Below are 17,177 nucleotides of genomic sequence, written 5' to 3'. Positions count from 1 at the left end.
TTCGATCGCAAGATGATTTCAGAGGTTACCTGGTGGGAGGCAGTCTGTCTCCAGTCGGTCCAACTTAGACTGACTGCAGATTGTAGATACAGTTTGCAAATAATTGCTAACACTTTGCAATCAATCTGAGCCACTCCCAGTGCAACACATCTCTTTGCAATAGGGGATTCATCTCAGCTGTAGCAAACTGGTTGGATTCTTGTTATATTCCAATATAAAAGCAATCTTGCCAAGCAACTATGACATTTTGCACTAAATTGTTCATTCTGCAGCAACTTAGTTGCTATTTGTAGGAATTTCTGTTTCCAATCTGTGAGGTTCTAGTTGGACTCTCATAGTTATAAATTTCTGTATATCTAGATGGCAACAGCAATTTTTGCTAATTTATCACATTTGTTACTTTATCAGATTAGCACGAGTAGAAGTAGTTTAGGGTTAATCTGAGAAAAGTAAATCATAGTGGACAAACAGTGGGCTGTAAAAATCCCCCCCGTTTGATCCTGGGAGAAGACAGCTTTTTTTTTTGTGCATTTTGTACACCAATTTAAAGCAGCCATAATTTTAATAGCAAAATTGTTGGTTGCTCACCGACCTGAAAGGGTAAAGTTGACTGTTTCAGACTTATGAACTGCAATCTTCAAACACAGGCTGCTTTTAGACAGAAAACCGCCGTTCAGTGAAGCCTTCAAGCTGCAGCCTGCGTACGGCTGCAATATTAAGTCCATCAGTCATGGCAAGCAAGTTCAGCACGTCTCCTAACGGCCGCTGGAAATAATCCAGCCATATATCTTCCATTCCACTTACATGAATTACACACAGCACCCTGAAATATCAGCAGCTGTTACAGATCATTGATGCAGTTATTCTTCCTTTTCCATGACAATCTAAAACCCTGACAGGCAGCAGAAGAGCAGAGCAGCTGCAAGCAGTTAAATTATATCAGGGCAGTTTTTCCACCAACAAAACACAATCTCCTCGGGTTCTTCACTTGCATTTTGTTTTTATAAAAACAATTACTGGATGTCAACATAGTGAATTTAAAGACAGACACCTCTGATCTAATAAAGTTTTATTTTCTTAGAAATGGCCAGTTTCCTGTTTTCTTTTTTGTCTTTCTAAGAAAGTATACCCTTTTTGGATTCCAACTAGCATCTACATAATGGTTATTGAATACTTCACAATATATTAAGTCTAGATGTTATGGTACATGCATACGATTCAGGCTGCATGAGGAGCCACAGTCACCACGATACACGGTGGGGGGAGGGGGTGGGTGAGACAGGGGAGGATGTTTTTTGGGGGTGGGTGGGTTGGGGGGGGGGGGGGGCGACTGCAGATTGACTCTTGTTCCAGTTTAAGAGGAGTTTTGATACCTCCTACTGAAACCCTCTCCACAAAACACTGACTGCATCAATTTATAAACATATAATCACACGCACGCAACTTTCACTGTACATGACACACATTTACACTCATACATTTTATACAACTGTGGAGCTGCTCCACGTGCCATTGAGTCTAATATACTGGAGAGGGTTTTTAGTGTTTAAATGAGATTCTCTTTCACAGAAAGAACTTCACAACTGGGACGTTTTGAGTTTCTGCAGCCTGACAGGCTGCTGGGTGGGAGGAGGGACGCTAACCAAAGAAAAATAATAATTATAATAATATATAATAAAATAAAAGACATTCAAATACAGTCAGCTTTTTTTGCTCAAAAATACAAAACTACATGAGAAAGCATTGAAATAAAACCCACTGAACATATATTTAAAAAAAAAGAAAAAAAAAAAAAGAAAAAAAAAAAAGCTTAAGTGCTCCATCACACGCATACACACACACACACACACACACACACACACCATTTTGCTTTTACCCACACAGAGCAACATCCACCCATCCGTTGCCTAGGTACAACTGCCTAGGCAGCCAATAGAGATGGCAGCTACAAGGAAGCAGGAAGTCTTTTTGACAGCAGTTCTTATGATGATAATGATGATGATGATGATGATGATGACGACGAAGAGGGTTAGGAGCTGAGGATTAACAACTGTGAGATCATCAATACTTGAACCTCTCTGCATAACTTCTTTCCTCCTCCCATATCGGTTTTCTAGACTGCAATAAGAAATGCTCCTGTAAGGAATCTCTTGTGGCCTTTTGGAGTCTTCCCTCAGCTCCACGGCTCCCTCTGGTGAAGTCTGCCTCCACTGCAGCATGTCCGACTGCAGGAAGCTGCTTCCTCTGCAGCCTCTTTTACCTTGATCCCGTCCGAGAGCGCCGCAATCAGAGTCTCTCTGGGGTCCTTATGGCTGCAAGTGGATGTGTGTATGTAACTGTGTGTGTTTATGTGTGTATGGCCGTGTGTAATGTAATGTGTCTGTACGCTTATGGGAGAGAATAACTCGACCAGAGCCTTTCAGTTATGTTGCAGCGTGTTGGACTCGATGGGCGGCGCCGAGTCATACAGAGTGTCTGTGTCGTGTGTGGGCTCTCCCGCCAGCGTGCATGGGTTGGACAACGTCCCTGCTCCACAGTCACAGAAAAACCTGAAGCCAACAGATAACCAGGGAATGAAACATAAGAAAAGTTTAGGTACATTTGCTGGAAGCATTTTTCAGAAATTATTTTTTTCCCCCCACAGTATTTAATAGCAGTTCGACATGAATACCCTGTCTTTTCTGATAATATTGGGGAAAGGAGAAAAATAAATAAATAAAAACCTTACCGATCGTGCCGTATAAACTCTACATCATGTCCTTGGTGGCATTTTTTGATACAGTTAACACAGATGGCGTTCCTATCTGTTGTATTACAGGTGTGACATCTGTAGAGACAAACAACAAAACAAAACGACAAAAAAAAAAAAAAAAAAAAAAAAAAACCCGCACCAACAAAAAAAATCAGATCCATTTTCATGACAGTGAAGGAAAATGAAAGATTCTAAATCCACTGCAATAACTTTTATCGATTATCTGCTTTTTTAAACATATACATTTCTTGAGTAACTCAATATTAGTTCCTCTCCATTTAAGCCAACTTTCTTCTAATTGGCTGCCCCTAGCACAGAAGATTTCACCAGCAGGCAGGTGGGGCTACTGTACTCAGAGCTACATCTCTATGCACCAAATTAAGGATATTTTATTGGCATCATACAGATCCAAAAGTAGGGGAAAAAAAAAAGGGGGGGGGGGGTAGCTTAATCTGAAGCCTGAGCTTTAGGCTGAGTGGATTAATTGCACATGTCCTGATATCACTTGAATTTTGTGCCTTTCAGTGACTATAGAGAATGACAAGGAAGGAGAGGAGGGACAGAGGGAAGAGATACAGTGAATAGCCTGGGGTGGAACTGAATCAGGAAGCACTACACGTGTTCAGACAGGAAGAGACCAGTAGCAATGCAGCAACCAGAGAGCACAGTCAATGAAATTAAATGACTTGTAGCAACTACAGGCAAAATAACAGTAAGCAACACAAAGTGACTTCCCCTGACTGACACGTCAGGATGCTATATACAGTACTGTCTAAAAGTCTTGATCCACCTCTTTTTTTTTTTTTTTTTTGTTGGCAAAACAAGAAACAGGTGCAGCAATTTATTGAAACACTGATGCAGCTAAAGGGGACAAATTATGCACGTGCAAAAAGACACAATTTAAAACTGGTTCTTTGCCAAACTGTGTGTTATGTGTAGACAACACTGGTTTTTCCCGTGAGTAAGGTGCCTTTTTATGCTTGAATGATTCCTAGGTCAGTGTTAAGTGGCTTAAGAAGATGGAAATACAGTAAATAAGGTGAACAACACAAGAAAGTCTGACTCCTTAGAAAGAACTTATGGGTGGCTCAAGACTTTTGCACAGTACTATACATTAGAGAGTTGCCTGGGCCTGGAATGTCAACTAGCAACTAGAAATCAGCTACAAAGCAATTTCCTAGGAGTGAATTTTTCTCAGAATAGTGATTACACTTTCAGTATAAGTTGCACAAGCTCCCATTATTTGAGCATCCTTATTGTATCAGTTTGTGTGCATATGTATACATGATGAAACATAACCCTTTCAAAGTACTGGGATTTTTCTGACGTGTTCTACCTGTAGAAGTCGTGCATGGGGTAACTGGTGTAGCTGGAAATCTTGTAGAGACACTGCCCTCTGCTCACCGCCTTCTCAATGGCATCCTGATTATTCAGAATCTTATTATCTGAAAAAAGAAAAAAAGGTGGTTACTGACCACGTTATGACCTGACCGAGCTGTTCGTCAGTGTCCACAAAGCAGCCAGTTACCTTTCATGGTGACATTGACCCCTGAGGCCAGAAACAGGCCTCCAAAGCGATTGTTGAAAATCTGGTTGCCCTCCAGTGTTGCAGTGGCGTGGTTAGTGATTTCAATACCTGGAAATGAGAAATTTTCCATGAGCTAAAGGAGGGATACAAACAACGATGATATCTGCGCCCATAAAGCTAACCTGCTGCAAAGCCATCAAAAATGCGGTTCTTGCGTAGTACTGGATGGCTGTTCGTGCTGATCAGCACGCCAGCCTGAGCGTTCCTGAAGATGTCGTTCTCTTCCAGCAGACCTATCGAGGGTTAGATTTCATATTGAGCTAAATGACTACAGCAGCAAAATCACGTGATACTAACAAAGGGAACAGCACGGATTCATTCTGGATGCTCTGAAACATAAATAGTAGCTACACAAGGAAAGAGGAAGAACATTTCAGAAGCTACCCCTCTGGCCATTTTAGCTGTCGAAGACGTTCCACATCATGCTGCATTACCTCTGCCTCCGTTGAAGATGCAGATGCCTCCATCTCTGCCATCGTGGATCTTATTTCTTCTCAGTGTGGGGTTGCTGTCTGTCTTGATCCACACTCCAGCCATGGCATTATCAAAGATCTCGTTGTCCTCGATGAAGCCCAGACCTGTTGAATTTAACAGCAGGATTAGAGACAGAAATAACTGCATGTTATTTAGCAGACTGAGTGAAGTTAAAGAACAACATACAAACCTGAGTTGTAGACTAAAATCCCTCCATTCTGGCCTCCCCAGATTTTGTTGCGCCTGATCTTTGGGTTGCTCCCCGTCCTTTAAAGATTTAATAATGATTGTCATTACTTTACCGAGTCAATAAAGCTGTAACTATCAAACTATAAATATCAGCAAAGTGTCTTACAAATGTTAGATCATACAAATCATACAAAAGGGGTACGCTTTACCGTATTTGGACTCCAGAGTACATGTGATTGTAGATGTCATTGTCTTCCAACACACCATGCCCATTGTCGTAGAAATATACACCAACCTGAAGAAGAGGACCAAAAAGAAAGAGCGAAAAGAGAATTAGTTGGGAAAAAAACAAAGAAAAATCTAGACGATAGGTTGGACACAGAAGCACACCAGAAAAGTGCATCATTTCTGATTACTGTAATATTAGAATCATTAGCAGTAACATTAGAGTCATTAACAGTCGTTTGAAAACAAAGGTGCCGCCTGTACTAGGAAGTAGGATTTGGGCTTTTCCAAGTAACTTGAGGATTAAACTTGGATTTTCTATAATATGAAGCCAGTTCACTTCCTAACAGAGCAGCTTATGTTTAAGATAAGACCGTAGATATGAAATCACTACCTACTGACTAATCAATTCCCACGAAAACAGCGACACCATTCCTGTTAGGTAGTTCAGACTGAGATAGTAATCAATATATATTCTTCATTCTATTTTACATTTTTTATGTTCTACAAGCATTAATATGCGATCATAAAAACAGCACACAGGTTAAGCCTACATTTAGTAAATGGTCTGGTACTTACATCAGACCTTTCTATTCAAGTCATACAAGTCTGATACACCCAATCTCACACATTCATATAGCGCTCTTATTTATGCATCCCTCAGATCATCCCATGTCTTAATGACTGAGCTGTGATACTGAAAAGGTTATGGTGAACTTTCCTTTTTACCTGTTTGCCACTGTGAATGCGGTTCTTGCGGAGGACAGGAGTGCTGCCCGTCGTCACCCACACTCCTGCAAGTGTATTGCTATAGACCTCATTCTCCTCAATCACCCCCTGGCCTTTCTCGTGCTGAAACAAAGACAAGGATCAAGTTGTCACAAACGTCTGATGGTGGATTTAAAACATTGGAAAATTATCTATTTAAACCAGATATCAGATATCATATCTACCACGTAAATGCCTCCATGCTGTCCATCATGGATCTTATTGTGCCGTACGATAGGGCAGCTGTTGGTTCGGATCTGAATCCCCGCCAAGGCGTTACCGTAGATATCGTTACTCTCTATCAAACCCCGCCCATCCCCAAATATGTACACCCCTCCTTGGTTACCGTTGAATATAGCATTTCCCCTGAAGTCCAAAAAAACAAACAAACAAAAAAAAAAAAAAACAGCCTTGAAATAAACAGATGTAACATCTTATGCATCTTTTTTTTTTTTTTAAAGTTTGTGCTCTTACCGTATCGTCGGGTCACTGTTGGATGTGATCCACACACCAGCAAAGTTATTCGCATAGATTTTGTTCTCTATAAACTGGCCACGCCCCTTCTCGTGGACATAGATGCCTCCCGTCTGGCCGTGGTGGATCTCACAACGGACCACCGTGGGGTTGGCGTATGCTTTCACTTCAAAGCCTGCTATGCGATTTCTATGGATGTTACAGTTCTCGAAGTAGCCCTGAAACCCAGAAAAGATGACAAGTGAGTTCATTTGTGATTTTTCTACAGCAAAACATAAGAAAAGACAGCTTTAAGGTCATTACCATGCCATGATCAAAAGTGAACACTCCAACATCTCTTCCGTGGTGGATGTGGTTACGTCTAATGATGGGATTACCGTGGTTTTTCACCCAAATTCCTGCTAGCGCATTGTTGCTGATTTCATTGTCTTCATAAATGCCCTGGAACAAAAACCCAATATGTGCATAAGTCAGAAGCAAAAGTCTTGCCAAACATTTTTTGTGCATGTATGTGTGAGCATTTATGGTGATGTTTTTTTTTTTTTTTTTTACCTGTGCGTGGTCTGTAATGTACAGTCCTACATTCTCACAGTCGCTGATATTGCAGTGTTTGATGGTTGGACACGCTCCCTGTCCGCTCACACACACAGCCGATCCCACTAAACACAAAGAGAGGAAATCAGAAAGGTCACATAAGAGTAAAGCTGCAAGGAATGATCACTTTTAGGGTCAACTTCATTTTATTTACCCTGATAGTTTATACACACACACACACACACCTAGTGTCTATGACCTAGCAGCTAGTTAATGGTATGAATGCAGTTCTGGCCACATTTTAACCAGGATTGAAATGTTTTAGTATTAACATTAGTATTAGAATCTGCTTTGAATTGGTGGTTAGGCAGCTTCAGAAAGTCATGCCTTTAATTGAGAATGCAGTTTGTGCAAGGGAGGTCTTATGTTGTATTGGCATCAACACCAAGTGAAGTATCACCTCATGTTATTCAGAAAATACAGTTGCTGCAGTGTGTTTGAAAACCCACAAATATTCACCCCCAAAAGCCAAGTAGAGAAGGAGGAACACAACTGAATCAAGTAATAGAGACATTTCCAGATTTTACTGAGAAGTCTGAAAATTTCACTCTTTTCTCCAAATAATAAAAGACACCTGAATATATCTGATTGGAGTAATTAATACAATTATGAAAACAGAGAAAAGTATATACAATATTTTAAAACATTACACTGTTGAAATCCCAGCAATCACAGAGACAAGCAAGAATATCTTTACATTTAAGAAGCCAACAGGATTTTATTAAGACTCGCTAAGATCAAACCTCATCACTGCTTGTTCACACATTAATATCAATAAATCAGAAACGTGGATCAATTGCTTTCCACACACATATGATGTGGGTGGCATGATGGTGCAGTGGTTAGCTGTGTGGTTAACACAGCAGGTCTGCATGTTCTTCCTGCATGGGTTCTCTCCAGATACTACAGCTAGAATAAAAGCAAATGGGGGAGGGGATCTAACCCTGGGACATACTGATCAGTTATTGGTATACAAAAATTAGGGACCTTTGTTATAAGAAATCATGTAAAAACAGTTCAAGAGCCCTGCAGCAAATAACACATTTGTGAAGCTGATTATTCACATGCCAAAAAGGCACATGCTGAGTTTTACTTTCACTGGGTTGTCCAGGTACAGGAGTCTATACCTATAATCTGTGGGAAATACCTGTACATGTGGAGCGGATGATGCAGTGGTCAATGTTGGGGCTGCAGTTGACTGTGATCTCCAGACAGTGGTGGGCATTATGGTGCTGCGCCGACTTATCATCAGGATTAAACTGAGGAGAGAAGAGCAGCAGAATTCACAACGAAGCCACGATTACTGACAACACGTCGAGCCTCTGTCCTCCCACCACATCCACACTGGACTCCTCCTACTGGAGGCATTAGTGCCACTAATACTTGAAGCTCATAACAGGATATTTTAAAGCACTTTAAAATATCCTGTTATGACAGGATAATGGTGCAGATTTATACAAAAGACAAAAAAGAAAGAAAAAAGAACCGGTGCCACATTTTCTCACAGTTTACAATTTCATATAGCCAATCTAACCCTCAACACAAATTTCCTTCCCAGTTCACCAAACTGTAGATGACCATGAGCATCTTATAAATATTTTTATGACATCCATGCTGTTTGTTGTTAAACTAACGTGATTTTTGCTCATATAAATGTTCGTTTCAAGCCAGAGAGACTCCCAAGAGTTTCAATTAAGGACTTAATGTTGTCCTTAAGTATGAATAAACAGATCAGAGACTAAGCTGGTGTCTCTCCCACCGAGACTACATAATTTAACAACAGAGCACTGTGATGGTACTAAAAGGCCAGTCTTGGATACACAGTCAGTATAAAAGCTGAGGTACACATTTACCTTGATGGTCATGTATCCCACATATGCATCCTCTGAGCCCTCCATGAAGACAAACGTTGAGTCTCTTGTGTTCTCTATTACCACCTTGTCTGCTACTTTACCAGGAGCTGAGAGGAAAGAAGAGAACAATGATTAACAGCCAGTTCATGAACAGCAATAAAATATTTTGCAAAAATGCATCTTTACAATCAAGATGTAAGAAAATGTACATTTTGAATTCAATTTAAGGAATTACTTTCTTTAAAAAAACAAAACAAAAAACAACAAAAAAAAAACAACAAAAAAAAAATAAACAAAACATAGGCCCTAAATTTTCACAGACAAAAGCAACTTGAACTACCATAATTACATACCATAATTTCTACTAAGCAAAAATCAGTGACTGCTTAAAATCTGGATGCCATGCACATCAACAAATGTTCAAGTTTTGTCACTTCTTTCCTACAGCCACCTTCAAATGCTGGCTTTTTGTGGGTCTTTCTGCTGTCAACAGGTGAAAAGCATGCCCAGTTGAGCTGAGGTCACATGACTAACAATACATTTTTTTTTGCTTTACATTGATCATGGATTGCTTTCACAGCCCATTATCAACTCATCCTAACAGTTTTACAGCATCTGACTGAACATAATCTCATAATCTCAGAACACATCTCTTCACCCACTTCAGTATGCATTCTGCTACTTCTATCAGCAGTCACATAATAAACAGACACCAGTGACCCAGTTTCATAGGCAGCCACACAGGTCAATGCTGTATCATTGCCTCTTATATGTTTGACAGATTATGCGACCTTTACTTTGGATCATGAGCACCTCCTTTCCTTCTCCATACTCTTCTCAAATTTCTGGTAAGTGATTCTGGTTCAAAGAATGATTGATTGTTTCTATATAAAAGAGTAGTTCAAACAGATTATATAGAAACAGATGAAACAAAAAGAAAAAAAGGAGATGGCCTAGAGAAGACAGTGAAATCATAGCACTTATAGGTTCTGAAAATATCTCACTGTTACTTGAGAGATCGGCTTTACTTCCCTGGCTAGCAGCTGCATTAGCAACTTTGTTTTGTATTTGGTCTGAACGCAGCAAAATATTTACATCTTCAGGTAAATCTTGTGCATTTACATTCATAGGAAGTTGTCACTGGATTGTAAACTGACTACAGTACCTCCGCAATATTGCTGCCGACCTGGCCAGATGAAGGGTTTTTTTCTACTTATTCAGTTTATTTACACAGCTTCACATCTCAGTAGTCACCTCAAAGCCTATTGACACTGCAAGACCCTATAGCATAACTAAGGGCTAGCTCAGGGTCACCTGATCCAGCCCTAACTATAAGCTTGATCAAAAAGTAAAGTTTTAAGTAAAGTTTTTTTTAACTCGAATAACTCGATACTTAAAAACAAAACAAAACAAAAAAAAACCCCAGACACAAATTTGTTGCTTCGATGCTTTGTTTAAATTCTGCAGCACTCAGGTGTCTCCATGTAAACAGAGCGTTTCACCCACATTTGCAGAATTAAAGTTCTCCGTTGCTGCTACGGATTTCCTTCATTTGGAAAAGCGGACCCTTTAACACCGAGTGTTTCATTGTCGATGTGTTTTTCCACGCCTCTACTGCTTTCGCTGTGCTGAGAATTTCAGCTGTTAGCTACCAAAACGGATTGCTATAACTACAGTCTGCTAGCGGGCACCGTCATTAACACTAGCCATTAGTCAGTACCGATGGGAAAACCCCCAGTCACCCGCTCAGTACCGAGGGGCTCTGCAAAAATATATTTTTTTTATGCTTTAATCCCTGATCCCAGCAAAGTGCTCTGTTATGATAATTAGGTATTATGAGGTCTGTAAGATAGGGCCTGATTATTCAAGACCTTGTATGTGAGGATTAGAGTTTTAGATTCAATTCTGGATTTAACAGGGAGCCAGTGAAGAGAAGCTAATATGGGAGAAATATGATCCCTCTCTAAATTCAGGAGAAGAAAATTACAGAGGCCTGTGTCTTTAAGACATGCCTGTGGTGTAAATAATTGATTTGTGTCATCTGGCTTAATAGATAAATAAAACTGGGTGTCATCTGCATAGCAATGAAAATGTATGCAGGGGAGCATGTATAATGTAAATAGAATTGGTTCCAGCACAGAACCCTGTGGAACTTTTGTGTGTTAAGAAGACTGCCCATTTACATGAACGAACTGGAGTCTATTAGACAGATATGATCCACTGCAGTGCAATTCATTTAATACCAAAAGTGTGTTCTAGTCTCTGTAGTATAATATAATGGTCAGTGGTATCTGGGGGTCTACCAAGATATGCACAGACATGAGTCCACTGTCAGAGACCATAAGATCATCCACATAACCTTCACCAGTGCAGTTTCTGTACCCGACTGAATTCTGTTTCATGTTTCTATCATCCATTTAAGTGTTTTTTTGGGCCTCATATGTTGTTTTGCTGAGCTCAGCAGTGTATTTCTTATTTATAATGAATGTACCTTTTTAAAAAAAAAAAAAAAAAAAAAAAAAAAAAAAAAAAAAAATCTAGCCGAGCACTTTATAAAGATGACTAAAATACTTTTTTTGGGCAGTTAGTCTTTTCTCGTGAAGCAGCACATACCTGAGAAACCTGAACCCACAGAATTACGGAATATAACATTTCATAGATCTTTCTCTAAATGAACAGGGGTGACTGAATAATCAAACACACTATTAGTTGTCTACATTTTTGTAGTTGCATTAATATGCTCTCTCTCTTTGCTTGTAAGCTTTCTAATTGGACTTCAGTGCTAATCTTAATTAACATGCATTGTTCCTTTTTAAAGTAAAGCAACCTAAATTTCTAATCTGGCCCCGCTTAAGCGTAGCTGCACAGGTTGTGTTGCAAAAACAGCGATGTCACCAGGGCTCCGTCATAATTTATACTGGCCATTCAGAACAAAACCTCCATATCAGCACTATTATACAAGTAGAAGTCCAAACAGCAAGCAAAGTGACTGTGGAGGATTTTTTTTCTCCCCACTTTAAAGTTTTCGTCAAAGTCTCAAATTTTCAAGCTGTTGCAACATCTCCGCCTGTATAATCTGAAAATCTCTGAGCTTCTGCACTGATACCACTGAAATGGTTGTAAAAACTGACATGATCATAATTTGTAACCAGCTGTGCCTGATTACAAAACTAGAGAGCAGCCTGAGCAGCCAAAACGCCATGGCTCACACCAATGGATGTAACGTCACCTTTGTTGTGAGCTGCTGTTTGTAAGGGTGACAGTGTCGGGTATAATGGGTTCTGCAGTCTTCTCTCTCTGACAGCAACCTCCTTCACTTATACTGACACCACTTTGAAATGCATACTGAAAGTTTCCATTAACTGCTACAAAATGCAAATTCAATAAACAACACAATAACGAGGAAACAGGCCACATCTGTCCACAAAACTATCACTCAAATATCAGTCAATTGTCTAATTATTGTTCAAGATGTAAAAAATAAACAAAAATTGAGGCACTATCTAAAAGAAAAAGACTAGAAATCCTGGCTAATGCAATATTTCTGTTTAACCTGCCAAATCAAAGCTGATAGTGCACACTTCTTTCACATTTTTACTGCTTCTTTTGTAAATGCAATGTTGCAGAACCCATGTACCTACACAACTGATGTGTATCCCCTTCTTTAGAGAGATACCAACTCGTTGCAACACAGGCATCAAAGTAAAGCTTTAACCAGTGAAGGCAACTTGCTTACCTGCACCAATCATGGTGATCGGGGATTCTATGTAAATCCACTCATCGGTGTAGATTCCAGAGTGAACAAAGATGAGACCATCAAAATGGGCCTCTTGTACCCCACCCAGGGCATCTTCAATGGTGTCATAATACTAAAGGAGAAACACACAAACAATTCATTCATTACAAGTCAGTTTGGAAAAGCATGCAGATGCTTAAATGAGCTGTGTAACTCAGAAATATTAGTGCAGCACTCTCCATCTACACAGTTTTAACTTACCAGCATATTCTCTCTGCCTTTGTATCTGCCAGGGTTACTGTAGAAATGTTCAGCAAAGCCTGGTTTTACATGTGCACCTTTGTACTGCAGCACAGAATAAGAACAAGGTCAGTACATGTTGCTGTTGGTGCTTGGACCTCAGAATCAAATGGCAGAGCAAAAAAGAAAACTATTTTCTAGGTGCCAAACAATAACAGCGCTACTCAATCAGTGCTTTCCTTACCTTTCGGCTAGCAAGCCTCATTTAATTGTAAGAGGTCTGATGAGGTATAATTGTCTTATTATTTGTTTGAAAATTGAAAAAGGTTTTTTTTTTTCTTGATTCCTGTTCTGTTAATCATCTAACAGTCAAATTCATTTAAACACCACATGCAACCAAAAAAAAAAAAAATCGACCACAACAGAATGACAACATAAGCATTGTCAGAACAAAGTTATTTGCATTAGATGGAACAACAAGATACTGCAGTGATAACAAGTAGCTGGCCACAAGGACTAAGACATCTGCAAAAACCTGACTGACTAAAAAGCAAACTATAAAATGTATTACTACTTTCAATGTGATTTAAAATATTTCTGAAGCAATCTAAATCACACGTTTGCCTGGCATTTCTCTCTACAAGTAAAACTGCAAGAATTCACTATACACAAGAAGTTCTGACAAGCAATGTGTAAGCAGTGAAAAAGCTATCTATCACTGAGTCTGACCAAAGTTTCCTGCTGATAAAAGACACTAGGCAGCCACTTCTGTAAAATTCTGACAGTGCAGCTTCTTTCCAGAAAGTAATGACGACAGATTAAACCTTTAACAACTCAATTTTACTTGACTTTAAAAGTAAAGACACCGCACAAAAGGGATTCAGTGGCCACAGGTCAGACATACATATGATAAAACCTGCCACATATGATTACCTTCCACCCATTTGTTCTCCATTTCAGTGCCTGCAAGCAAATTTCCTCAGTGCTCATTATTATTATTATTGTTGTTACGGAGTTAAGTGATACCTATGCTTCTATTTCTCCCTGTAAAAATTCAAAAATATCCAGATATTAGATTTTTAATGTGTGCAACACAAAACTACAGGCACTGTTCTCACAGAGTGCCACATTTTTAACCAGAGTGGCAAAAATTTTATTGCAAATCCATATACAACTGCTCAAAACTCTAAACTGTTTAGTTTGATGTGTGTAGAAAGAAAAACACAAGAAAACAAACCAACTGAGGGCAATGCAGAGACACTAAAATATTCCTCTTCACGAAAAGACATTTTTTACTACTACAATGATTAGTAAACTTACCAGCTGTTGGAAACTCTCCTTCCAGGGGTTTGGGTGTTCATGCTCCTCGGGGCTGACCTGATAGAACCTGCCTGGCTCAGGATGCATCATTGGACGTGTGTACTCAAACACCTCCATGTACAGGCGCTTCCTAGGTAATTAAATCCCGCATTCAAAACAAGCTATGGGTGTCTATTTGTTTAATGACTGCAATATGCAAAACGGGAACAACGCACTGACCATAGTATTGGATCATTTGCTAGCTGGCTGAATCGTTTGCAGACACAAGCTGCCTGACAAAGGTCCTGTTCCAGTAAGTAGGAGAAAATCTTCAAAACAACCTCATCTGGAAGCTTCTGCTGCAGATATTGCTCTGCTGGTGCTGCTAAAAATATACAAAACACACACACGAGCACTCATAAGTTAAGATTTATAAGAACCTCTTCACTACAAAAACATTAAGTCATGCTATTTAATAGATTGGGGGAAAAAAAGCAATCACTGTCCTTGCCCAGCTGCAGAGATTTAACACACACCTGGCAGGTCGTGGCTCTTACCGGACACGCGTGCCCGCTTGGCTCGATGGCCAAAGGCCTCTGTTGATGAAGTTGAAGCTCCCTGTAAAAGGGGATGAGTAAGATAAAATTCAATTCCAAGATCCAAGCACTAAGCAATCAACAGCAACATTTACCGCTGTGTCACAAAATTATTGCTTCTTCAGGGGAGGATACAACTAATCAGCCATTCTCTCCAATTCACAGTCATACACAGTGAATTACTCAAAAAGTGCTTCAGTCTAACCTCCATTGGGCCCTTGCTGGGGCAGGCAGAGGCAGTGGCAGTGGCGGTGGCAGTTCTCTTGGGAAGCAGGGTCTTGCGACGAAGCTGGTAAGGACTGTTTTGAGCACCTGGACCGGATTCCTCAATAGCCATTTCTGCTGCAGCTGCTGCAGGCGCCTCCTCATCTAAACAGAAACGCAAAAACATATTCTATACATGTATACATAATTTTAATAGAGGCACTTCAGTCAACAAAGCTGCTTTATAAAGCAGGTTGATCAATTTTTTTCATATATATATATATATATATATATATATATATATATATATATATATATATATATATATATATAAAAATAAATATAAAAAATCAGTAGATATTTCCTTTAAAAAGTCTTCTCTCGAGCTAATTTAAACGCCTATAGTGTTTCCAAGAATGGCAACCCTTTTATTATCCATACCATTCCTGAAACAATGGGGCACATTTAACTCCCATACTGTATGCCAACTGCGCAGGCTAACAGCCTGGGTAATAGTTGGTAAGGCAGACAAAGGTTGGTGACTGATCATGACAGATGCACCCACTGCAGCCACAATACCAGTCTTACATGTTTAGTTATTCCCAACAGATATCAGTCGGCGTGCATTTGTCTCTAAGGCGGTCCTATGTGAGCAGAATTAGACTAATCTTTTATGGTGCTGTCAAATTAAGGGCCGCCTATGATGTCGATTAGACGTGCGGCTAATGGCTAAAAACTGAACTGCGTAGCTGGTAAATCCGCCGTGTAAACAAATCACACCACTGCTAGCAGTCACCTAGAGTAAGGAAGGGGGATAGCGCTTCATTCTGCTGCCTGCATTCGCGTCAAACTGCAGCCCAAAGAGCACAAAATGGACTCGGTGAATTTATCTAATTTCCACCGTATCATCTATCACAGCTGATCTGTGTGGCCTCTTGAAGCTGCGGGGGGCGGGGGGGCAGCTAGTTAGCTTTGCCCTCATTCGCTGCTAATGTTTTTGTTAACGTTACACCCCAAAAATGGCAGTCCAAAGACACCGCAGATTTACACCCTCAGAAACGGTAGTGACAGCTGAGAATGCAGCGCCCGAGCAGACGCGGAGATTGCGGTCTGAGCGAGTGGAGTCGATCTCTTCGCCTCCAGCTGAGGTTACCTGAATCTGAGCTATCAATGTTGTAGCTACATACGCATTACGTTAAGCGAAGACAACCCCCCCCCCTCCTCCTCCCCCCCCTCCAACCACCACCTAACCCGATGAGCTAGCTAGCGGTGTTAGCTAGCCCCAATCACTCAAGCCAAACAAAGCGCGGCCTGGCCCGAGCCACAGAAGGAGAAGCCTCGGTGTTTCCTGCCGAATCCACCGCCTGCAGGATCGCTGAACATGTCATTAGCTAAAAAAAAAGGAGGGGTTATGTAAAGGCTCTTACGCCTGTCATTGTTTCGTGTGGAAGCATTAGCTTGACCGTGGACTAGCGTACCTCTGTCCCCGTTGTTCCGCTCGGGCTGCACCGGGCGCGGCCTCGACACTCGCCTGGGTCTCCTGTTGGTAGCTCTGACGGAGTTCATCTGGGGAGTTGGTTGTTGGAAAAATACACTGCTATCCTTACCGCCCGCTAGCAAATTTAGCCCGCAACCCAAACTGCCACCCGGACAGCAGTTATTCCCGGTTACACCCAAACAACTGCGATCAAAAACCCGCTGATATCTGGGGTGTAATCGCGTTTTTTTTTTTTTTTTTTTTTCTCCGTTGGTGTCACAGCTCCCCCCGTTTCACCGCTCGGTGCCAGCTCCGTCTCAGTCTGTAGCAGGAGGAGCCATTAACCCACACGGGAAACAATCGCGAGAAAAAAAGAACACAATGTCTGGTCTACCAATCACATTTGGCGTTTCATAATCTCACCCTGCAGCGACCAATCAGAAGCTTCATATCAAACGACTTGCCAAAACCTCTGTTGGGGTTTGGAGTCGGTCAAGCGGCGATTTGATCATTGCAGGGCACATCAAGGGGGCTCTGCAAGCATCATGTTTGTAAATGTTATGGCTTTATTGTAAAGCAAGCACACAAAATTTAAATTCACTGTTAGGGAATACAAAAAGGAAAGCTATTAAAAAGGAATTTGTGTAACAATACCTATTTTTTTGGGGGGGGGGGTATGAATGCAATGGACAGGTACTCTGATACTTC

General features: G+C 40.6%; 1 protein-coding gene across 4 annotated transcripts; it reads right to left on the bottom strand.

Moving 5' to 3' along the window:
* Nucleotides 1-1,324: 1,324 nt before the first annotated feature.
* On the bottom strand, nt 1,325-16,781 carry fbxo11b (F-box protein 11b). Of its 4 annotated transcripts, none has more exons than XM_030755264.1 (22): nt 16,471-16,781; nt 14,994-15,157; nt 14,750-14,810; nt 14,433-14,577; nt 14,214-14,343; nt 12,915-12,998; nt 12,654-12,786; nt 8,918-9,024; nt 8,212-8,323; nt 7,023-7,129; nt 6,774-6,911; nt 6,471-6,688; nt 6,182-6,362; nt 5,958-6,080; nt 5,213-5,298; nt 5,005-5,081; nt 4,775-4,918; nt 4,463-4,573; nt 4,281-4,388; nt 4,089-4,197; nt 2,729-2,827; nt 1,325-2,549 (listed from the first exon to the last, which is right to left on the bottom strand). In XM_030755264.1, exons 1-22 carry the CDS (start codon nt 16,556-16,558, stop codon nt 2,420-2,422), a joined length of 2,655 nt encoding a protein of 884 aa, XP_030611124.1. In that variant the 5' UTR covers nt 16,559-16,781; the 3' UTR covers nt 1,325-2,419. The 4 variants fall into 4 exon arrangements, with proteins under 4 accessions (XP_030611124.1, XP_030611125.1, XP_030611123.1 ...); XM_030755265.1 differs by having other exon boundaries at nt 14,433-14,574; XM_030755263.1 differs by having other exon boundaries at nt 14,433-14,574; nt 14,729-14,810; nt 16,471-16,780.
* Between the last annotated feature and the right edge of the window lie 396 nt (nt 16,782-17,177).

The sequence above is a fragment of the Archocentrus centrarchus genome, chromosome 19 (assembly GCF_007364275.1).
Source record: "Archocentrus centrarchus isolate MPI-CPG fArcCen1 chromosome 19, fArcCen1, whole genome shotgun sequence".
Lineage (NCBI taxonomy): Eukaryota > Metazoa > Chordata > Actinopteri > Cichliformes > Cichlidae > Archocentrus > Archocentrus centrarchus.
Note: the sequence above shows the minus strand (reverse complement) of the source record. Positions and strands in the feature narration are given on the sequence as shown.